Source organism: Ambystoma mexicanum, chromosome 8 (assembly GCF_040938575.1).
Source record: "Ambystoma mexicanum isolate Mex_15411 chromosome 8, UKY_AmexF1_1, whole genome shotgun sequence".
Taxonomy (NCBI): Eukaryota; Metazoa; Chordata; class Amphibia; order Caudata; family Ambystomatidae; genus Ambystoma; species Ambystoma mexicanum.
The window spans coordinates 821,095,448-821,119,571 of record NC_090929.1 but is presented as its reverse complement, the minus strand read 5'-3'; the positions used below and the strand labels follow the sequence as shown (position 1 = coordinate 821,119,571).

General features: G+C 45.2%; 1 protein-coding gene across 7 annotated transcripts in view; it reads right to left on the bottom strand.

Annotated features, from left to right (window-relative positions):
* Positions 1 to 24,124, bottom strand: part of USP54 (ubiquitin specific peptidase 54) — a 2,840,272-nt gene that overhangs the window by 1,551,163 nt on the left and 1,264,985 nt on the right. For all 7 annotated transcript variants that reach the window (XM_069610693.1, XM_069610692.1, XM_069610695.1 and 4 more), the window contains exon 9: positions 4,489 to 4,638. In XM_069610693.1, coding sequence (XP_069466794.1) covers positions 4,489 to 4,638 — 150 coding nt within the window. The remainder of the gene's footprint in view (positions 1 to 4,488; positions 4,639 to 24,124) is intronic.

The window sequence follows — 24,124 nt, the reverse complement described above, 5'->3', positions numbered from 1 at the left end:
CATCTGTAGGGAAGACATAGCCATCACCACTGATTTTGGTTGTTGATTGAATATATTGATTTAAAGAGACATGTTCTTTTCCTATCTGATAAAGAGGTCTATCAAGTGTTTCTTCATTGCCAACTTGGTGTTTAACAAATTCAGTAATTCTGGTATTGTGGAGCTTCTCATGTAGGCCATGGTGTGCAAAGCTTCAGGGAGTTCCTCACTGGAACGAGAGTCCTTGGCCACTAAGGGGGAGTCTCTCCCAGTGAGGTACCACTTACCTTGACCCCTAGGGAGGGTGTTGCAGAGTGGTCTCACTTCCCTAGCCTCATAGGGAGGGGCTCCCCCCCTGGGGGAGAAAGACAAAGTCCCTCGATTCATCACAGACCACAAATCATAATACCTCAGGGCTGAAGAGGAAGGGGTATATGTGGTGCACCAAGAAGTTTGAACAGCAGACCACTGTACCTTGGGGGTAAAGTCATACACCAAAACTGTACACGCGAATCTAAATGGAGCATGTGGATCCTGACACCCTTGCAGCCATGCTGCTGTCTCTGAAGTGGGAAGAGCCGCAGGTCAAAAGGCCAGTTTCTGATTCTGCATCACACCTGGTTGCCATTTCTTTAACCCTATGGAGAAATCCTGGTAATGGTGCAGTGAACCTTGTCCTGGTACGTGAAGGCACCCCCTCTAGCCGAAGCCCGGTATCAGAGGAAATGGGACCCTCAACGCAAGAACTGATAAAGCACACAGGCTTAGGCATAATGGAAGTACTTTTATGCACCTAGGCGCAAGTGTTGGTAGAAGCCCTATGGGCCTCACGGGTCTCCCCCAAAAAGGCAGGAAGACATCGGCAAAGAGTAAGAGCCCCGACAACTCACAGCAAAGGAACAGTCAGTGAAGGAGTCGCCCTGCTGATGTGCCCTTGAACATAAATGTGTACTCACCTTATCCACTCAAGTCTCCTTTGATGAAAATTCCCTTGGATAAACTGGAGGGGGTCTGAAATAATTCTCCAGAGGCACCCTAGAAAGTGTGTTGGTATGATGCTTGGAAGTGACTCTCACAAGACACACATCTTGAAAACCTGACAGACATTGACATACGTCAGGGGAACTAGGAGACAGAAGGACGAGTGAAATGACTTTGAAAAAAAAGAGTTTGAGGAAAGAGCGCTGGAAAAAGGAGCGCAACAGTGAGGCACCTGATCCTGTCCGTGCAGTACAAATTAACTTATGTGTGGGTGCTTGTGGGGAAGAGTCGTTCCCCATAGTTATGCCATTTGTAAAAATGTAAGGGGAAAGTACTCTTGCTGTGTAAATGGCTCTGGTTCTGTTCCCAATTGGGCACCTAGAAAGTATGGAGTATCCTGTACAGGACTCAGGAGTAAGATTTGCACTCATCTAAAAAAGTATCCCCATTGAGAATTGCAATCACTTTTTCACTCCCTGAAAAATCAATTTACTAGCAGCTACTAAAAATAGAGTGTAACACACTCCCATTTCAAAATCTCATCTGGAGCCCTAGGGATTAGAAAAACCTCAGAATTACCACTGAAGGTTTCTGACAGTTTCAAATTATTGCCTCCTCCGTTTATATAGTAGCTCTATGATTAGTAATAAATTGTTAACAGAAGAATTTGTTGAAAATGATATGGTGTAATAAAAAAAACACATACTTACATCTGTTCTCAACAACAGACTGTTCCCAGAGTCAAAAGCACCCCATTCAGAGTTCCCATTAGACTAGAGGTGAGTTTCATATGATCAGTACAAGAAATGTAAATAATCTTTCATGCATTAAGAATTCTGTGGATTATTGTGCTCAAAAACAAAGAATTGTGCCCCTAGTTCGTAGTTGGAGAACTTATAAACAGTTTACGTTTATAGGAATTTACAAAACAATATTTTTTGAAAAAGCATTTTAATTCTTTTACCACCCGAATTAGATTTGTTCTCAGCTTCAACTCAAAAGGTTACCCGCTCTGTAAAACTATTGTTATGAGTTTTCCACATACAAAGACATTTGGAGATATGTTAGCTGAAGCGGAAAAGCCAAGATTTGATAGGTTCAAGTGCATTAGGTGTGGATATCTGCTGATATAGGAGCGATTGGTCATAGCTCAATTAGTGCTCACAGCTAGGCCTTTGAGGGATTGGTGTGTGAAGTGTAAAATGGTAGGTGATTTTAGAGGGGAATCTGTTAGTAGCGTGGGCATAGAAGTGCAGGAATTGCAAAGTAAAACTGAAGGTGCTGCCTGCACTCCTACCACAGACCCCTTACAGAAAGATCCATTTCACTTCCTCACATTTCCCCGCCAATCCCCCTTCTCACTCTTCCTCTCACATACACAAACAGACAGACAAATTAAGAAAACACACACTAACCTGTGTGTAGCAAGGATCTGGGAATTGGCAGAGGATAGAAGACGGCAGTGTAAAGAATATACTCTATAAACCTGGTGCAGAGTTATGGAGCAGGAGGAACGTTTGGCTCAGAGTACAATCTGCTTCAGAGGACCCTCCTCACCAAGTCCTACCCCAGGTAGTGACTTTGAAAAACCCTCCTAACACCCCTCAAACACAAGTTACAAAGTTGTACTTGTGCAGAAAGGCTGATGATGCAGTAAATAGAAGCAGAAAATCCGATCAGCACCTACTGCAGCTCCTTTTTTTGGGCTCTTACCTCGATACCTGTCGTCCTACATAGAAGCTCCATGTCCTGGTTGGATGTCACACCCTGTCAAATAGAGTACTGTGGAACCATGCTTTCGAGCATGTCATTGGCTAGATCTCAGTTTCAGTCATTTGGTTGGACACGCAGGAAAAATGATCTTTCCCTGCACTGCACCAGGTATTTTATTTTGCCGCATATTGTCGTGACTGCTTACTGAACACTGGGAGAGTTTACGGGCCAATACATGAGTGATTGGGTGGGGAGTGAAGAGCATTTCAATTTGTGGGCCTCTATAAAAATTAAATATCACAGAAAGTTTTACTGTGCAGAAAGTCCTTGCTGAGCAGCAATCCAAACAGTCAAATTGATGTGATATCTGACTAATTGACTGAAAATGGTCTTCCCTGATTAACTTTCAATTAAACAAATAGATTTATTTTCTTTAAAAAATATATGGCATAACACCCTCCATACCCCACCGCTTCCATCTCCCCTCCCTTGCCCTCTTTTTTTAAACCATGCATTTCTTTTCCTCCATTTTTATCTTCACTCTAAATGTTATCTGTTAATAGTTAGCAGTGAAATTTGTAAAAAAAATGTAAAAAAAGGGTCCAGAAAAGGCATTTTCATTTTTTTTATACACTGCAATTTGATGGCCTTTTTTATAAACCTGAATCCATTGACTTTGAATGATTAAATAAATATATATAAATCACACTATCACAGCTTCCGAACTGTTGATTTTCACTGGAAAGGAAAACTACTTTAGCTTTTGTAATGCACATATAAATAAACAAGAGGCTGCACCAAGGATGAGAATTCCATTGCAGTATAAAAACATAAAAGTCTCAACAGAAAGCAGAAGTATTTCTAAACATTTGCCTGCTTAGAAAAAAAAGAGCTGAACAATATATTTAAAAAAAAACGACAGACTGTGTAACCCAGGCATCTCCCATGTTATGGGGCTAAAGTTGTCAAAAAGATAAGTTGCCTTTTAGAAATGAAATAACACTACAGTAGCTGGAGGTTTATAAAAAAAATGCAGCATCCACCAATGATCAGGAATAACCAAATAGGAGCCAAACTAAAAACTCACTTTCGTTGAGTGGCGCTTTAGCAAACTCAGAGGGAGCCAGGGCTGTTAACAGATATATGCAACGCACAGTGCACACTTATTTTCTGGGCCCCATCTGCTTCATATCATATACCCTTTTTAGAGTTGTTTCTCCAATTTTCCTAATCACAATAGGCAATGCACAGTGGGTGGAAAAATGTCCTCCCAGAGTGGGAGCCTTCAGGAAAAGAAGGCATGGGGCTCATGTTTCCTGATGCTCACTCCCAGTGGGTCACCTTGTCTGTGAATTCCCACACCAGAAGGCATATGTACCCTTGCTAACTCACGCCCCAGGACCCATAGCAAGACCAAGGGGTCAGTGTGGGCAGGAGAACAGCAAAGTACTGTGAGTGTCTCTCCCTGCGTGCATTATCCTCTGCTTGAGATGGAGCTTACATGACCTACAGAGATCACATTATGGCAATGCTTGTCTATTTGGCTGTTGAGCTAAAGCAATTACTGTGCCCAAATGATCAGCCAAAAGCAACCAGCCTTCTTGTAGGTGCAATGCTTAAGTGCCAAATTGTTCAAATTATCTGCACTACACGGCCAATTGGATCAAATATGTTAACATTTAAATCTATAAAGCTTTGTACAGTGGAGGATAGAGAAAAAAAAGAGGGTCGGGAACATATCCATGACAGTGAAATCAATGGGAGGGACATTAATGACCATTGTCAAAAATGAACAGATGAGCAAAATGTCCTTACCTCTTTGACATGCGCATCATCAAAATACATCCACTTACGAATCTTCGTTTGTAAGAAGAAAGTGGAATAATGTTTGCCGTAGTAGCAGATCATTCCCACCAAGTACAGCTCAGACTGCTTCGCCCGGTCATCGGTCACTCTATAGAATAGCTACGGGAAGAAAGTTTGGCAATTACCAGATGTATGATGGTGTTTAAACATGCTATTTAAGGAACTGTCATTAAATTAACATTTCCTTCACAAGTTACATTTTAGTCCGTTTAGGTTGACCCCGCACTACACGTAGGCATACAGAAACAACTAACCATCCACACTTAGCTGAAAAACAGCTAGTTTACTTTTTTTATTCCTTAAGACCAGAACATGTTTTAAGTGCAGTTTTCTTCTTTAACTGGTGTAGAAATATCAATTTTCGTTCCTAATAATGTCATTCTCATTGGGATTGTCCTACGCTGCTGCCTAAATGCCGCTTGCCTTCTATGTTCAACCCTTTTCTCCCTAGTAGTTCATAGCCAACAACATCTCATACTCAAGGGATTATGAAAATGATTTGGCATTTGCTGGCAAATCAAGGTGATTATGCAGATGCACAGGGTGATCAAGTGAAGCATTTTTTTTACCAGGAAGTAAAACGGTTCATAGTCAAAACCTCGAAAATCAAAATGTCGAAAGTCAAAATATCGAGAAAAAAGAGGTCGAAAAAAAAAGTCGCATTTTTTTTTATAACGTTTTTTATTCGAAATGGGGGGGGTTCCCATCCCCAACCCCCCTTTTTGTATTTATTTTTTTGATTTTACCTTTTTTTTTACATACGAGAGCCAAAAAAACAAATAAAAAAATAAATTATTCGACTTTTTTTTCCAACTTATTTTTTTCGACTTTTTTGTCATTCGACATTTTTTTCTCAATATTTTCACTGCACACCAAGTAAAACGTCAATCAAAAAATGTACTTACAGTGATCTCAATACCCATCCACCACCAAATAATGGAACAATGTGGAATCGTTAATTTAGCCTTATAAACCACCCCTTGGAGAACCTCGCACAAAGGCAGCTAATGCAGGCTGAGGGCTTCAGGCGCGGGCTATGGCCATTCTATGTCAAGACGGAGGCGAGCATTATGCATTATGCTTCATCTTCTATTTATTTTACTCTCCAGCAGTTTCAACAAATAATAACATTTTCAATCCATTCATTGAAATAAACTTTTTTTTTTTTAACCTACATGTCCCATCAGTCTTTGGTCCCTGTAACCCCAGTGTCCTGGTCACGTGACCTAGTCCTTCCTTTTCCTGTTCTCTTCTTTTCCTGCTCTCCAGAGATAAGTATCATCCTAATTTTGCTCCGTAGCGAGTAGTGTGTAAACGTGTATAAATAACAATGATAATGTTTTAAAAGTTCACATGCTGATTAGGATTACTATTGTCCACAAAGCACATAGCGCGGGTTGAAGCCGCACATCGCTTTTTGAAGGTTAAATTGATTTGTTTGTCAGAGGCACCGGCGGCCCTGTGCCGCACTATAGGCACCTCGGGGGCTGGCCGGCTGCCTCTTACTCTTCGCGTCGTGGGCCGCGAGTAAGCAGCCCCCAACTTCGCGAGGGTGGAGCAAGCTCTCTGCATTACAGGAGAAGTTGTTTCCCTATTTGCGGAGACTACGGCCCCCACCCTCGCGGGGGCGGAGCCTCCCAGCAGAGAGCCGGCAATAGGCATTGAGGTAGACTACGGCCCCCACCTTCGAGGGGGCAGAGCCTCTGGCAGAGAGCCGGAGGAAGACATTGAAGTAACGGGCCCCCACTCTTGCGGGGGAGGAGCCAAAATCGCACTCAATACCACGAAACGGCTTCAACCGTTAATTGACATTGCGAAAGTGTCGGAGAGACAAGGAATAAGCTCACAGAGGCTAAAATTGGTTATTAAAGCCACGTGGAGCAGCAGAAAATGCAGTTAAACTGCAGAAAACACATTTTCAGCCCTACATAAACAGAGAATGCTGGGAAGTCAAGGTGCAGCCTTTTGCAAGCAGAAGTGAGTCAGTGGACGTGCCACTAGACATAATAAGATATTGACAGGCACCTGACAGCACTATGGCAGATTTTGAGTGGAGTGAAGAGGAGCATGAGGCAGTGTACCCAGAAGACCTAGTATATAGCTTTAAGGAAGTGCTGCGGGATTCACTCATTGAGGCAGTGGCTCAGACCCCTCAAGAATAGATTGGAGACAATAGAATTGTTTCTTAGCCAAAAAGATAAAAGCACCTTACCGAGGGCAAGCACGTCCACAAGGGTCACACCAGAGGACCCTCAGGGGTGTACTAAGGCCCAGAAGGGCAAGAACTCTTCAGACACCCTGGACCATACAGAAGAGGCAGTTCCAGGAGCCCCAGAGGTTACAGACGCTTTTAATAGGCTGAGAGAGGCCTTCATAAATAAATTGGGGGTGCCGAGCCTCGAGACCCCCTACCCAGGGGAGGATAACATGGGCGATATAGAAGAAGGCTTCCCAGAAGAGGAACCAGTAGAGTCCCCAACCTCCACACATGAGGAAGCCGATAACGAAGGGGATGAAGGAAGTCTGCCTCCGCAAAAGAAAAAGCTGAAAAAGCTCCATATTTTAGAATAGGAGGAGACCTCAGACATGTTCACCAGGAAGACATCCAGAACCCAAAATCCTCTAAATGGATGCCATCCCTGAGGGTCGCAAAATACATGACCCAAAGACTGCGCAAGGCGCTGGAGAAAGAAGTGAGTCAGAGAATGAGGGCAGAGTGCCCTAAACCGGAACTGCCAGGGAAAGTGGCAGAAGCGCCAGAGCTAGACCCCAAGATGTTGGCCTTTGTAGCCAAATCCAACAGAGATCCCAGGAAGGGGATTGACCGCTCATAGCAAAGCTATCAGAAGAAAGTCCTAGATTTAGCCAGAACGATGGCTAAAATCAGTGATTTGGCAGAGCGAGCGAAAGATACAGGAGGAGAGGTAGACCCAGGTGTCCTAGCTAACTGGGCAGAGAGAGCTGTATGCCTATTAGGAAACGCCAACGGCGCTATATCATCCGAGTGTAGGCGACGACTATTGCTCAAGATAGACCCTAAATTGGGAGACCCATCATCGTACGAAGCGGGGGAAGCAGCACAAGGGCTGTTATTTGGGGAGACCTTCAGGAAAGAAATGGGGAGGTTCGTAGGGACCTATACCTCCCTGGAGAAGGCTCAAGCCTCCATAAAGAAGATCTTCCCCGGAAGAGTTTTTGGCGGGACTGGTCGGTATAGAGGTCGAGCGACCGGTCGATACCAAACATCCAGAAGACCTCAAGGCAACAGAGCCCAGGACTGGGAAAACAGACAACCGAATACCTTCTTCCCGCCAAGAGGCTGTTTGCCTAGTGGAAGGTGAAGCAGAGGCCAGAGAAGAGGACAGAACTTCCCCACAGGTGAGAGTGGGCAATTACCCGCCAGTAGGGGGGGAGGACTGAGCAGTTCTGGGAGAACTGGCGGGCGCTATCCGGCGATGCTTGGGTTTTGCAGACAGCCAAAGGCTTGCGCATAGAGTTTACGCAGACCCCAATCCAGTACCAAACCCTTCGCCCAATAGTCTCAGTGATAGCACATTAAGACTTATTAGGCACAGAGCTGCAGAAGCTAGCAGAAAAGCGAGCTATCGAACCATGCCTAGCAAAGCAGAGATTCATAAGCAATAGGTTTCTGGTCCACAGGAAAGACAAGGTGAGACAAGTGATAAACCTGAAAGACATGAACAGCTGGGTAGTCTACAACCATTTCAAGATGGAGGGCACTCACCAGCTCAGACAGGGCGACTGTCTAGCGAGGATAGATCTGAAAGATGCCTACCTTACAATACCAGTGCAAGAAGATTACGTCCCTTCCTAGCGTTCGACTGGGACGGGCAATTATGGCAATTTGCGACAATGCCGTTTGGGCTAGCCTCGGCGCTATGGGCATTTACGAAACTTATGAAGCCAGTAGCGGCAACGATCAGGGAGAAAGAGATCCAAATCATTATCTACCTAGACGATATCTGCTAATGGCAAACAGCAGCGATACGCTCCTCTATCAAACCAACTGGGTGGTGAACCTCTCGACTTCCCTCGGGTTTCTAGTGAATCCGGAGAAGTCGGAGATAAGACCAGCAAAGAGGATAGAGTTCCTAGGTTTCGTCATAGACACCAGGACGGCAATGCTGGAACTTCCGAACAGAAAGATAAGGGATATAAAAACAGATCAGGATCTGCCTCAGCAGAACAGTTATCTTGCTGCGAACAATAGCGCGTGTAGTCGGCTTGCTGGCAGCATCGATTCAGGCGATATTCCCAGTACCTCTGCATTACCGAGCCCTCCGGCGGCTGAAGATAAGACACCTACAGCAAGGCTTTCGCTACCATCAACTGGTGCCCCTACACCAAGAGTCCAGGACAGAACTGGAATGGTGGTTACAGAACATGGAAGCATGGAACAGGAGGGCCATCTTTGGCCACAGGCCCGGCATATTAATAGAATCAGACGCCAGCAAAGCAGGCTGTGGAGCCCGGTGCAGAGAGCTCCAGACAGGAGGCAGGTGGAGTGCAGAGGTACTCAGAATGCACATCAACTATTTGGAACTGTTAGCCGGATCATTTGCGATCAAGGCTTTTATGAAAGGCAAAGTGAATTCATGTATTCTGATGAAGATGGACAACATTTCAGCAGTCAGGTACATCAATCACATAGAAGGGACAAAGTCCAAATTGTTAGCGGAGATAGCCAAGGACTTCTGGCACTCCTGCCTAGAGTCAGGGACCTCTGTGGTAGCGGAATACCTGCCAGGTGCTCTGAATGTAGTAGCGGACTGGAACTCCAGGCATCTAGCAGACTCCAGCAAATGGATGCTGGACAGAGGGATCTTTCGACAAATAGATCAGCGCTGGGGACCAGTCCACACAGAACTGTTTGCGCCCAGACTGAACGCCCAGAAGGAAAGATTTTTCAGCTGGAGGCTGGACCCAGCAGCATCAAGAGTAGATGCTTTCCTGCAAGATTGGGGAGGAGAGATATTAAACGCATTCCCACCGTTCATGACGATAAGCAGGGTACTTGCAAAAGTAAGCAGAGAAGCAGCGACTCTGATTGTAGTAGTCCCGGTGTGGAAGTCACAAGTTTGGTTTCCAGCGCTCATGGAGCTAGTGACAGATTACCCGAGAGCTCTACCCCGAGGAGAGAACCTCCTCATGGACCCAGTTGGGTAATTTCACCCTCTAAGAGTGAAGGGGACTCTGCTGCTGATTGGCGTGCAAGATAGCAGGAGATGCTGGAACCTCCCAGGAATTTTGGCGCAGGCTGCGAGCCTCATCGCTGAGTCATGGGCTCCTTCAACTAGAAGGAGCTACGACGCAGCGTGGAGCAGATGGTCGAGGTGGTGCAGAAGGAGAAGTCTTCATCCCGTTTCTGCCCCTTTAGTGGAGATATTGAATTTCTTAGCAAACTCCTGCAAGATGGAAAGGCCTACAGGGCAATAGGGGTGTATAGATCTGCGATATCAGCAGGTCACACACCCATAGAAGGAGCGTCAGTAGGAGAGAATGCAGCAGTAATACGACTCCTAAGAGGAATAAGGTTTAGGAAACCACCACAACCGAGATACGAGTCCTTATGGGACGTAGCGGTACTACTGAGATTACTAGCAGAGTGGCCCAGTGATAGATACCTATCGTTCCAAAGACTATCTGGAAAACTAGCAATGCTGTTATGGATGGTATCATGTAGGAGAGTAGCAGACGTCAAAGCACTAGAGCACCACAATTACGTATCCTTACATGCAAGAACATCCAAAGTGGTGTGTGGCCGCATGCATAAAAGAATACGAGACTAGAACAGCGGAGCTGAGAGCAATGGGGACAACCCAATTGCTGATAGCGTGCAGAAAGCCGCATAAAGGGCGTAGCAAATGCCACCATAGCTAGATGGGTCCGAGAGATTATGAGCCTAGCAGGCATAGATATGTCGAAGTTTGGGATGCATTCAGTTAGGGGCGCAATGGCCTCAAAGGCACTAGTGCAAGGAGCGACTTTGCAAGATATTATGAAAGCAGCTGATTGGGCTAGTGATACCACATTTAGAACATTTTATTTCAGACCGGTTAATACTCTAGCAGAAGCTTTGGTAAGAAGCCTTGAAAAAGCATAATGCTATCCTCCGTCTTGACATAGAATGAAGATTCCCCCTGCTACAGCGCAGGGAGCTCTTGATTCTATTAAAGACAAGGAGGCAAGCATTAAATTCCCACCCTAGATACACGAGTGAGGGGAAGAGTATTGATAGATGAATCTGTGCAATGTATTTCAAGATGACTTACATGTATTCCTCCCAGAATAGGGTGCGTATCCGCCACCCTAAACATGTACTGTTGTTTATATCATTAGGAGAAGAACAGAAGAACGGTTGAGTTCGACCTGGAAGGGAGTGAGTCAAGTTCAAAGTCGCAAGTTGGAACGCGAAAGACCGACTCCACTGAGTAATCAAAGTTCAGAGACTATGTTGGCCAGTTGGCAGCCCAGTTCTAGTTTGGATTACAGTTGGAAGCAGTCAAGAAGAGGAAGAGCACACGAAAAGGAAGGACTAGGTCACGTGACCAGGACACTGGGGCTACAGGGACCAAAGACTGATGGGACAGGTAGTTTAAAAAAAAAAAAAAAAAGTTTAATTTCAATGAATGGATTGAAAATGCTATTTGTTGAAACTGCTGGAGAGTAGAATAAATAGAAGATGAAGCATAACGCATAATGCACGCCTCCTTGTCTTTAATAGAATCAAGAGCTCCCTGTGCTGTAGCAGGGAGAATCTTCATTAGCACCTGGACAGGAAGGCCCCTATTCTAAATGAGCCAAAAAAAAAGGACTGAACGGAAACTGTTCCGAGCAAGCTCAGAATCACGTAAGTAAAAAAAAGAATTCACATGAAAAAAATCTGAACGAGATGGCCGCCACACACAAGGAAAACAGCGACATTTGCGGCCTATATTCCATGAGCCCGGAAGCCTGAGTCGCAAAAGGCAGTGCACAGAAGTGAGACGTGCGATGCATCGAGTTTCCGGGTTCAGGGCCTGCAGACTATGAAAGTAAGCCGAACCCCAAAGCAAGTAAGTAATGGAGGGATTGGGGCGGTGGGTGGGCTAGGGCATGGAGCAGTGGTGAAGTGCAAGGGGATTTTAAGTGGCCGGGAAAAAAGGCTGACCTTGAGGATGCTGCCTTCTCTGTATAGAATTCAGAAAGATGGCCACTTGTAACCGCCATTCGGACATAGATCCGAAAAACAAAGCTCCCTTAGCATATCCATGATGGCTTGTGAGGGGAGAGGAGCCAGCAGGAATGTGGCAGCTATAGGAGAGCTTGGGGAATTTCGAGATAAGGCAGCCAGGAGCACTGCAGCAAAAGGTAAGGGGCATGAGAGAGGTGCACGGAATTGCTGAGAGGGTTTGCAAGGCAGACAATACAGCCAGGTAATGACTTTTCAAGTCATCTGATCTGCTCTGGCACATTCCCAGGTGCGAACGACTCGAACTGTCAACAGAAATCATCCTACTTACAAGATGGCGCCATTTCATTTCAAGGCATGGATTACAAAACAAATGATTACAAAAATAGGCAGAAAGGTGGCATGTGAATATCTGGAGCCAGTAGACAAGGGCAAAATATTAAAGTGGAAGAGTGTGACAGAGAGAGAGAAAAAGAGAGAGAGAGACAGAGAGAGATCTCTACACTGAGAGGATACTGGGAGGAATGGTTGGCGGAAGCGAGTTCAAGCCTGTGAGGTTGGTAGGGAGATTGATGGGGTAGCCTGATGTGGTCATGGTAGGTCTGATTCTTCATATTTCTCTCAGTTCTGGAAGGGATTTTGGAGAAAGGCGATTGCTCTGCTAAATGCACACACCATCAGCTATGAGAAAATGCATGCCACGCTTATTGTCCCATCTGCTCTTATCGGTGCACACTGCAAACAAAAATGTGCAAGGACGGGCAAAAGTACATGTACATTTCATCACAGTATTCCTTTTACTTTCAACAATTGTATCCCTGCAAACAACTTCAAAGTTGGAGAAAAATAAATAAGTCATTGTGTACGGCTTGTTATCAAGATCAACACTGGATGGCGTTGGTTCCCACAGCACGGAAAAAACGATGATTATTTACGCTAGGAAGCTTCCCTGCCTTATCTTGTGTGCTGATAAACAAGGCATAGCGGTAGTTCGGGAGCAACTTTGCATGATTCCATTCACCAATGTTTGTTATACGCTAATGTGCACGTCTGTCCTAACCATAAACACCTTTTCCCTAATGCAGGCCTATTTGTCAGTTTAGAAGCAAGCAGCTAAAATGGCAGCTATAATAGCAGACCATATAACAAAATGACAACCTCACAGTTCCTCCTTTTATGGGTTTTCACTATAAATCATTATGCTTGAATCCTAGACTGTCTGAGATATTCTTCTTGGTTGATGCTGTGATCTATTCTCCCAATGCCTGCCTCAGCGAATGCATGGAAAACTATAGTGGTGATATTATTCCTACTGCTGGTGCACGAAGCTCTAATTAGCTTGTAAAGGAAGCAACCTGTTACGTATATAAGTAAGACTGCCAGGCGAAACATGGCAATCTTTGACCCCCATCCTCCAAACATACTTGGGAATGTTGTCCAACAATCCATAGAGTGATCTATGGGTATGTGCACAGTTTCCCTGATGTGTGCAGCATGATCATATATTTGCTATTCGTTCTTTAATACAAATGGGCAACATTCCTCTTGAACTCTTCCTTGTGCTGTGTAAGGGTGCAGAAATATGACGCGGACAGAGGAGTGACATACTTGTTGGTATAAACTTTAAAAAGGAAATAAGGAAAAACCTTACCCGTCACACACACACACACACACACACATATATATATATATATATATATATATACACATATTTGAAATATATATATATATATATATATATATTTCAAATGTTTGGTTTATTACAAACCTTTCACAATTACAAATCATAAAATCCCATCGTTTCAACAACAAAAAACATGTTAAAATCATCACATCCTTTTATTTTATCGATCCCCAATTCCCTTAAAATCTTAGTCCACATAGTGTCATCCTTTACATTACAAATTAAAAATGTCCTCCAAAGATTTAATTGCTGCTAGTATTATTGCATTACTTTCCCTAATAATTAATATTTCCCCCCCACTCATCCACAGTTAATGTATCACATCGTGTGACCGCCTCACTCATATTTCATACTCATGCTGGTCAATTCCTCACATTCTGTTAACAGATGCTTCGTCGTCTCTACCCTAGCAAATCTCCTACAGAATCTACTGGAGGGAGTAGCACCCTCAAGTTGATTCCTAGCACCAAGGACTTCTCTCGTTGCGATTATATTTAGTCTCATCCTCAAAGATGTTTCTATATTTGTAGCTTGGGAATTTGACTAGGTATCTGGGCACCTGATTTATCAACCTTTGTTCCCGCAGCAAGACAAGCGTTAGTTTGTACGTTTTTCTTTTTGCAATGGTGCTTATCCAATCCGCACGTCGTACTTGGGTTTAAACCTTATCCGGATTATCTAAAAGTACTTCTTCAGTTAGATCAAGAGTTACCAGCCATTCCCTACACCTCAGATTCCAGGAATCCACAATTCCATTTTCTCTCCCTTCATTGCTGTTCCTGTTTCCTTTAAGTATGTCAAATGGTAGGGGATTGCGGCCTTCTATGCATTTCCGGAATAAGCTCAAAGATTTCCCCAACTCATCATTGATCTCAGGGACTGTAGGCCCAGCTCAAACCTCACCAGACAGATTGGTAGGGATTTTGAAAGACCCAAGACTCGCTTCCAGAAGAGACCCTCCAAGACCCAGAACACTGGCGGCATACTTAGGGACGTTTCACCTCCTTACAAAAGAATTGAGGTAACCTTTTACTTGTAAAATGTGATTATTGGGACCAACGTACATTTGCCAAACCTAATCTGTAGCACCCTAGTCCGTGCCACCAGTCCAAAACACTTTAACCTCAGCCCATCTATCCACAATTTCTCATTCACGTTCAAATTTATTGAGACTCCCAAGTATGTTATCGAGTCTATAATATCTATCTTGTCAGAGCGGACTACCCAGGTAAATTTTGGTTTCTGTTTACCCGGGGCATTGGAGAGCGCCAGAATTTTTTCACGTTAATTCTGTGTTTATTAGACTGAAAATAACCTTCTAGCTCGGTCATGTCTCCTTTGTAGGCCGATAGGTGTGAGATCGATTACCACCAAATCGTCAACATACATCATCCATGAGATCGGGGGAAAGGCTCTTACCCCTTCTTCGCAAGATGGCATATCTGACAAGTACGGATTAAAAATCGCAGGTGGCAAAGGACAACCTTGTTTTAGTCCTCTAAAGGTGTGGATGTTTCTATTCAACAGTCCCTTGGCTGACATCCTTATTTGAATTGAGGTGACAGAGTAGAATGCCCTTATTGCCTCCAAGAGATCTGGAGGGCATGACCAATCTGACCATTTTTGCCGGAGTTTACTTCTACTGATACTGTCGAAGGCTTGCTCCAGATCTATAAAAGCCAAGTACACCTTCTGCTTGGTCTCAATCACCCTCATCTTTAGTATGTTTAGTAAGAACAGATTTAAACATGTCCCCAACCCTGAAACAAAGCCTGTTTGGCTTGTATTAGAGTGCCCCAAGTCACGTACCCTTTTGTTTAGATGCTTTAGAAGGATAGAGGTGAAGTTTTTCCCCAAGGTGTCAAGGTGGGCAATGGATCTATAGTTCTTAGGGTCGTCCTATCACCCATCTTATAAATAGGGACGATCAGTGCTTTCTTCCATGACGGAGGGATTTTCCTGGCCGTTTGAAACCGATCAAGAGAATCATGCAGAATTCTGTCCAATCTGGATTCTCTTTCAAAGTATTGATATTCAGGCCATCAGGCCATGCTGCTTTTGATGAATTTAATTGTTTAATTCAAATTCGTATTTCTTCCCTGTTAAGCACTATAGAGAAGGGGGCAGAACAATTTCTCGGGTTTGTTCTGAGACCACAATCCGAGCCACTGAAGAGATCGGGGAAGTATTTGATCCAAACCCTTTCTGGTACAGCAGGGACTATTGTGGCCAGTTGGAACATGGCATTGTTATTAAGGAGCTTCTATAGATCTTCATTATAATTTCTGCATCTTCTTGGAAGCGCTGAGCTCTAGTAGCCAGTAACCAATATCTGTATTGCAGTCTTTTTTTTTCATATCCTTTTTGTCCCCTTCAGATTCACGGTCTATGCACCTTAGGTCCGCTCTTAACATTTTCTTAATCTCTCTCACTTTCTGGCTCGAATAGTGCAGTCTCTTAAACCCAGGTCTTGCCCTGATAGAAGGTTTGACCATAAAACCCATCAGTGCACTCGAGTAATTTACCCCCCATTTTATTCCTCTAGGCTTGTTTTGAATATGGTTATCAAGTCTTTAACATCCCTTGATGTTATTCTGAGGCGGTTTCCACCCTGGTTGATGTTTAATGTGTCTGACATTAAGTGTAGGACTACAGTATCCCGTCCCGTGAGCGTCAGGGTCAAGAGGTTATGGTCACTTTCTGACATCAGGGCAATTTCCAGAGTGCTCAGCCATTCTATTTAACCCCCTGACACAAAATAATAATCCAGGTGCGCTGTTTGATTACCCTGGGACCATGTCACTTTCCCAGGAATGTTGCCTCTTAATTGGCCATTACCATGCCCACGTAACATTCCTTAAGTTCTGAAACCCAATGTGCCGTCCTTGTACTCAGCAGCCTTTTAGGTAGTTTTGCTCCTACTTCAGCCAGGCATTTTATGTTAAGATCACTGCATAACACGATGTGGGGATCATTCACTGTTATTCGTGACTATCTATCACATTGGTGACTACCCCCACAAAATCTTTATCTCCCATCCCCAGAGGGGTCCAGTATAGATTAATTATAATTTGTGCTAGCTGATTTTGGCCCTTCACCATTTACCGAGGCAAGGTCACTATTTGGGTAATGGCATTAAGATTCCTTGACTCCAAGAAAGAACATGGACCACCCCACTTCATCAACGTCAAAAGTCCTACCGAGGGCCTTCCCATCTTTCTCTGAGTGGCAGGGTTAATTAAAGCAAATGTCAAAACCCTGACATATGGTTTTCGTTGATAGCCAAGTCTCCTGCAAGCAGCTCATATCATAGGATGCCATGTCCAGGCCCTCTTTCTTAAACAAATGCGTGAAGCCTCGCGTATTCCACAAGGCTAAGCGCAGAAGAGGTTCCTGAGTAGCAGGGAGTTATAGATCTGAGGCCTGTGCTAATGTTGCTGCCAACCAGCCCCAGTCTGTCAAGTCACTTGGCGAGGTCTTCGTTTGTGCACCCACTTTGACATTTCTTGCTTGTCTAATTACGCCTCTCTGTCACTTTCAGCCCAGGGCCTATTCCACCTCCCAATGACATTATTTGAGAAGGATCTACTTTAACATGCCTGATGGTTTGAGGGCCTCTGGAAGTGAGTTTCCAGCCAGCATTTGTGTTCCTTGCTCTTTCCCGCATGTTGTTTCTCTGGATTGAGGCGTCATCTCCAGTTTCTGTAGTAGAGGGTCGCCCTCCCTCCAATATTTCAAATCTCAAGGGTAGAAGGTCGGGGCCTGCTTCCAGCAGACAGTTTCAGACAAGCATTGAATGCAGGTGTAAAATCACCCAATCAAGGTGTGTTTCTTTTACGAATTCCACAATCTTAATGTCATATGGGCCGATAAATATAAGCTTGGGTGAACAGTGAAGTAGCTTTAGAAAAATGTTTCGTTTCATTATAAGGCCACCTCTTTCTGGAATCAAGCATTCTATCGAAACAAGGATGTTCGCAACATTTTGTGGTATGGGGCAGAGCTTTCCCCTCTGATGATCTTGCTTTCTCTTTGGACCGAGGCCTTTTCAGGGTGAATATGGCTAGGGTCTTTGATTTTCTCTAGCAATAGGGCTCTTCGTTGTTCCAGCATACAAAAGAGAATGGGACTGTGCAGCCCTGAATTTGAATCTGTTAAAGGGGCAGTCACGGTTTCCTTAGAAGAATTGTGTAGTGACATATTTGCCCGGGGCTCCTCTTTCTCATCCAGCTCATAGGTTATATTGGCCATTGCTTCATCCTCCATGGTTATTTCATCAGAGTACGTTGATAGGTTCATTAAGAGGCGAGTATTCTCATCCAACAACTCTTGTTGAATTACTGACTCATTGGTGGATCATTTTGGGGAGTCTAGTTTAGCATGTGGTCCATGCTTGGTCTTCACGGGATCTGGGAGTGTGGCAATATCATATTTCATAAAAAGGCTCCTGAACCATTTCAGTAGACTTTTTTGGGTTTTGCTGATTTTTTGATTTTTCTTTTTGTTTCAAAGTCACCTTTTTCCCCCTAGAATCATGGTGGCAATTTTTCCCAAAAACAGGATACATTTTATTATCTTTGCCTGCAATGATGGCAGTTTGATTATTTATTAGCGGGATTTCCATGATATCAGGTTCATGGGTATCTCCCATGTTTCCCATGCAGAGAGCCATCACCTGAGCCTGTCCTGCTGTTATTGCAGCCTTTCTGGGCTCTTACTTTGGTCGTTTCGAGTTCCTTTGCTCATTAGGCCGGAGCCACGCTCTTGGCGTGGCAGAATCAAGGGTCTATCGATGTGAAGCTCCGGTCCCAAATCTACTCCAGTTGAACTTAAGGGAACCGGCATGTGAGAGGACTCACCATGAGGACCAGTCACCATCTGCCTGCAGGGAGTTAATCCCTTCTGATGTCTTAGCCACCTCATTTGCTCCAGAATTGAGGCCTTTAGAGTGGTTTTCGCTGTTACTTCACCTCTCACTAGGTCAAATAATCTAGTGCCACTGCGCAGTCAACTCGGCTTCTTTATCAAGCCTAAACTGTACGGATCCAACAAAAGATTCCAAATAAATCAGCGGCATGTGTGACATTGCCAAAGTGTGGCTTGGTCCTTGATTGTATCGTTTAGATTTTCATACAGCTTCAGGAATGGATTCACCAAACTATTAGAGCTGCCATTACCAGGTTCTGTAGCTGAACGTAGTCCACCCCACCAATCGTCCCCAATGCCCCTCGGGGACTGGTCCGGGTGCAAGTCGGTAGAGGCCGATGAAGTTGAAATTGAATCTTGCAGTGCAAGGTTAGTGGGAATTTGTGTTTTTGTGGTCTAGAGGCAGTCCCCATAAGTTATTCTGGTCTTTCAGCTGCTCCTGGACTGTAAGGTCTGCCAGCCGCTACATTGGTTTCTTCCCTCGTTCCCAAGCATGGGGGCAAATGGATTCTGCTAGGCTCGGGGAAGATGCAGCCCTTTATACCAGGAATCTCTGGTGTTGAGCCGTTGATCCTGGCATAATCACTTAGCCTACGCTGATGACATCTCGTGGAATTTAGAGTTGCTATATCCTGAGCCATCCGTAGCTCCAAGGCAGAGTGTTGGCATTCTAGGAGTGTTCCAGGTGAATAGGGCGGTAGCGTGGTGGCCAATTTCCTTCTCGTCTCGGGTGGTGACACCACTGCATACTCCGGCGAGTGGGGCCGTTTAAACACTGCTTTGAGATACGACTAATCATCCCTGTATACGGATGCCTCCTCAGAGGCTAAGCCCATGACCCCCATCAGTCTCTGAATTGATTCGCTTAATAGGTTTGCTAATTTCTCCGGTTGTATAGTCTTGGGCACCTTGGCCGTTATTTCTTCCAATGAGGCAGCCGTCTGCATAGCATCCTTGCTCTAGGGGTCCCCGTATTCGTTACAGGCAGGCTATCAAAAACCACTGCAGCCAGCATAGGTGATTCAGGGGGAGGGAGGCGGTAAGAGGGGTGATGCTTGAGACTTTTTTGTCAGGTGAGCCTCTATATAAGGATCCACTGAGAGTTTTTGTTTGCGTTTTTCTGGTCTTTGCTCCCCTTCCTGGTGTTTGGTTCCTCCCTGATTGATCTCATCAGGACACTGATCTGGGCTCCTCTCTTCCGTGTCCATTCTTTGTGCTTCAGGGGAGGGCCACGTTGGCGAGAGATCGTGGCCCGCCACACTTGAAGTAATTTCTTCTCATGCTTTCGCCTGCCTTCTTGTGCAGGGCCCTGGTAAAGCCATCTTAAGGGAACCAGGGCTCGTACTTGAATCAACTAACAATCAACTTGCAGCCAGTTCTACCTTACTGGGTAACTGAGAGTCTTAGGGGGTCATTACGAGGTTGGAGGTAAGTAACTGTCCTTATCGGCATGGCGCAAATAGTGTGTCCGTGTAATCAATAGCCCGTTAATAGAGGACTATTACGACTTCGCGGGCACAAGCTTTGCGCCATGCCGGTAAGGGCATTACCGCCATGCCGTTAAAGGCACGAAAAATGCTCTTAGCGGCATCATGCATAGCGCAGATAGCACTGCCGGCATGAACCAATGTGGCATAGAGGTCACCGATAATAACAGTCACCGTAAATAAGCGGAAGTAGCACCATCGCACAGAAACGGGAAGGAGCACGGCGGCCATCTTTAAAAACACAATCCATTGCCATTATCAGCACACAGGACCTGTGGGACTCTGCTGTTTGTTAGAAAACCTTCATCCAACACAACACAATGTCCAAGGCCCTTAAGAAGGGAGCTGCCCACCTGCACAAGGAGCGCTTCAACAAGGACGAGTTGGAGATGCTAGCAGGGACACTGCAGGAACATGCTGGGATTGTGTTTGCCAACAGCATGAAGAGGCAGGCCATCTTAAAGAAAAAAGATCTGGGCACTTGTGGCACAGAAAGTTAGTGCAGTTGGAAACACCACACGCACCACAAAAGACTGTCGTAAGCGCTGGGACGACATGCGGCTCACAGTAAGGAACATACTCTCCGTCAACAGGAGCCAGGCAATGGCAACAGGAGGAGGTGCCAGCTCACCCATCAAGCTGACCCCATGAGAGGACATCTGCGGCAGCATGATTGGAATGGAGGGGATAGAAGGTGTCGGCGACATGGAGTGTGGCGCCACATCGGCCGATGGAGGTGAGTGTCCTAAGAAAACACTGTAATGCACAGTCTGATGAAAGTTAACCAATCTGTCAGTCCAAAGAGGCAAGCCATGGCCCAACACACACACACTCCCAGCAACATAGCCGGACGCATCACAGACACATTCAGATGCCTGCAGCAAGGCAATGCCGTACCTGACACATACCACTCAAAGATGTAAATGCCATAAGTCACACAGCATGCAGGCCGCAACAAATATGCATGTCACATAGCATAGGTCTTGGCCAACATGAGTGACCCCGACGTATGCCTGCATAACCCACCCATGTATCAAACAACGTGATCATCCAAACTCAAATGCCTATTACCCTCGATTGTGTGGATGATCAATTGTCCAAATGTATGTATGATGCCTATCAAAACATCACTCATGCCGTCCCTTTCTTCGACCCCCACAGGCTCTGATCTGACCATGACAGCGATGGCCAGGACTCAACCCCTGCAAAGGCCACACCCCGGAAGGGGGAAGGGTGTGTGGGGGAGCTGTAGGGGGAGGCGGCGTATACATAGAGCAGCCATTTTTGGATCTCGCTCATTTCTCATGGCGCTACCGCAACTAAACCCACACGGCTGGAATCACAGAGAGAAAGTAGAAGGTAAGCATTGACAGAATTGTAGATGAGAAATAACTACCAACAAGAATTAAGATGGTTATATCCTTAATTGATTATATATCTGGGTTGGATTACAGGACACTATTGGGATTACCAACAAGACACTGGGACCAAGCAGACAGAAAACAGGCATCACAATCTAACAAGACATGTCTCCATACTTCACTATGAGGTAAAGGAGGACACTAAATTATGATTCATTAGTAATATCAAGGGTGAGAAATCAAAGAGTGACTTAACTCTCACCTATACCTTTCTAGGGAGGACCTGCCTACTCATACCGAATGATGCCATGGGACTACCTCGGAAAGAGGAAGTTTAACTATTTGCAGAACAGCTTAAAGTTGCTACATGACCAATTTAGACAGAAGATTGTGGAATTTACCTGAGTACCAACCGGAGAGAGGTATAACTATAACCTTCACTCTCCGTTTTTAACCTTTTTAATGCAATTGGCTCCTTAAAATGTAGCCAATCCTACTTTTTTAAGAATACTTTGTATATTGTTATACCCATAGGTGGATACAGATCCAGCTGGGACAATTGTCCAGAATATGCCACATATTACAGCGCCCTAAATGCGATAGAAAGCTGAACATTTTGGAGCATCATCCAGGTGACTACTCAATCCATAAAATGACAGATACTTGCATTTTCTAAACCATATATAAGTAGATTAACTGAAATATTACTTTCTGGTTTAATTATCTGTAGAAAGAAAAGAAATACACAAGAGCAACTAGCAGCTCCTGAAGAAGGGAATAATTCCTGAAACGCGCCGAGCAGGATAGAGACATATTTGGAATACTGAATATGAGTAGAAAAATTAGTATTATTGTTACCAATTTAGATATATTTTTAGTTGGAAGATAATGTTTTCTTGAAGAATTTTCACATGCTGTCACTTAAATATTATTGTTGATGAAAAATCATGCTTGAAAATCATGTTTGAAATTTATAAAAATACACACTGACAAGCAACGTGATATGTATTAAGAATCTTTACTGAACTATATAAATATTTGGTTGTATTTTTGCAACACACATTGGGTGTGCGAGGGACGGGAGTGTTCCACAAGACTGTGGACATCTACTGTTGTTTTTGTATACCACCTAGAGTCAGGGTTGGTTTGTCTCCTTTGCATCCCCTAACGTTCTTGAACAATTATTCTTTAGAACATTATAAGTAAATAGGTGTGCTCCCAGCTACGAGGGTATTTGGTCTAAAGTTCAATAAACACCCTTGAACTGTGATCACTTGTGTCTGTCTTTACTGTTGCCACAATGAGTTCCTTACATATATGAGACTCCTGTTCCTGCCAGGGCCAGACTCCATGGATGCTGTGGCTGTCTAGAGTGGCTTCCCAGTCTTCAAGGGAGGAGTCCGTACTGATGGTGACCTGTGGGGGCCGGCGGCCTGAAGGGCTTGCCCGTCCGCAGGTTGCAGTCCCTGGACCACCATGTGAGGTCCCAGTGGAGAGAAGAAGGGATGCTGACCGGCTCCACTTGGGAGCCCTTCTCCTGATTCCATGAGGCTGCGAAGTGCAGCTGTAATCTCCTCATCCTGAGTCTTGTGTGGGGCACGGCCAGTAGGACCGCTGCCATGATACATAATAAGTGTTGGTAACACCAGGCCGAGGTCACTGCTCTGGTAAGGAAGTGAGCAGTGGCTCTCTTGATGGCCGTGACCTTGTCCTCCGAGGGAAAGACTCTCTCGGAGCTTGTGTCCCAGATGAGGCCCAGGAAGGTCAGGCTCTGCGTAGGCTGCAGCAGACTTCTTGAGGTTGATTGTAAACCCCAGGTTGTGGAGTGTGTTCATAAGTGCAGAGGAAGTGTGGATAACCGCCTCTGGAGATCTCGCCCTGACGAGCCAGTCATCCAGGTACGGGTAGACGTGATGGCCCTGGGCAGGGCTGTCACTGCATTCATGAGCCTGGTAAATACCTTGGGGGCTAAGTTGAGGCCAAAGGGTAGCACCTTGTATTGGAAATGGCAGCCCATGATCCAAAGCACAGGAAGGAGTGATGTGCTTGCCAAATCAGGACGTGTAGATAGGCGTCCTTCAGATTCAGGGAGAACATCCCGTCTCCCCTGTCTAGTGTCTCCGCAATGAGGTCTGGCGTAACCATCTTGAATTTTTGAAGAGGTTGCGGGTGGATAGGTCCAAAACAACTCTCAGGCCAGCCTGGTTCTTCTTTTGTATGGTGAAAATCCTTCAATAGAAGCCCAATCCTCTCTGGGAGGCTAGGACTTGTTCCACTGCCTGGCTCTCGATGAGTGACCACATTTCTGCCAACAGAGTTGCTGTCCCAATCTTTGGGAGTGGAGGAGTGAGGAGAGGGCAGGACGAGTAGGCGGTAGCCCGAGGATATTACAAAGAGGATCCAGGGGTCCAAAACGTTCTAGCACCAAAACTCCACGTGAAAGGCAACCCTGTCCCCCACCAGAGACACATGGACCCGAAGGGGCATGCCATGCTTTCTTTCCCTCTGAGGCTTCTGCGTCGGAGTGGAACTGGAAAAAGTCCCTGGCCCCCCTTTGTTGTTTGCACCGGTGATGACTTCGAGAACTGTCAGGCTGCCTCGACCTCCGTTCCTGGAAGACCCAGAACCCACCGAACGCCTGCCCCTTATCGGAGTGTTCATGCGACTGGGTGTACGCCTTGGGTGTGGTCTTCGTTAGTATAAAGACGTCGCAGTTTGCGAGCTGTTGTTATTTTTATCCAATTCCTCATCAGTGGTAGAGTGAAAGAGGTCCCTACCCTCGAATGGAAGGTCGAATATGCGTTCCTGGAAGTCAGGATTAAATTTAGTAGCTCAAAGCCAGGCTGTCCTTCTCATATCTTTGGCAATGCATATAGCCCGGCCAGAGGTATCGATGTGGGCCACGGTGGACTCCATGATGTCCTGTGCCACCAGT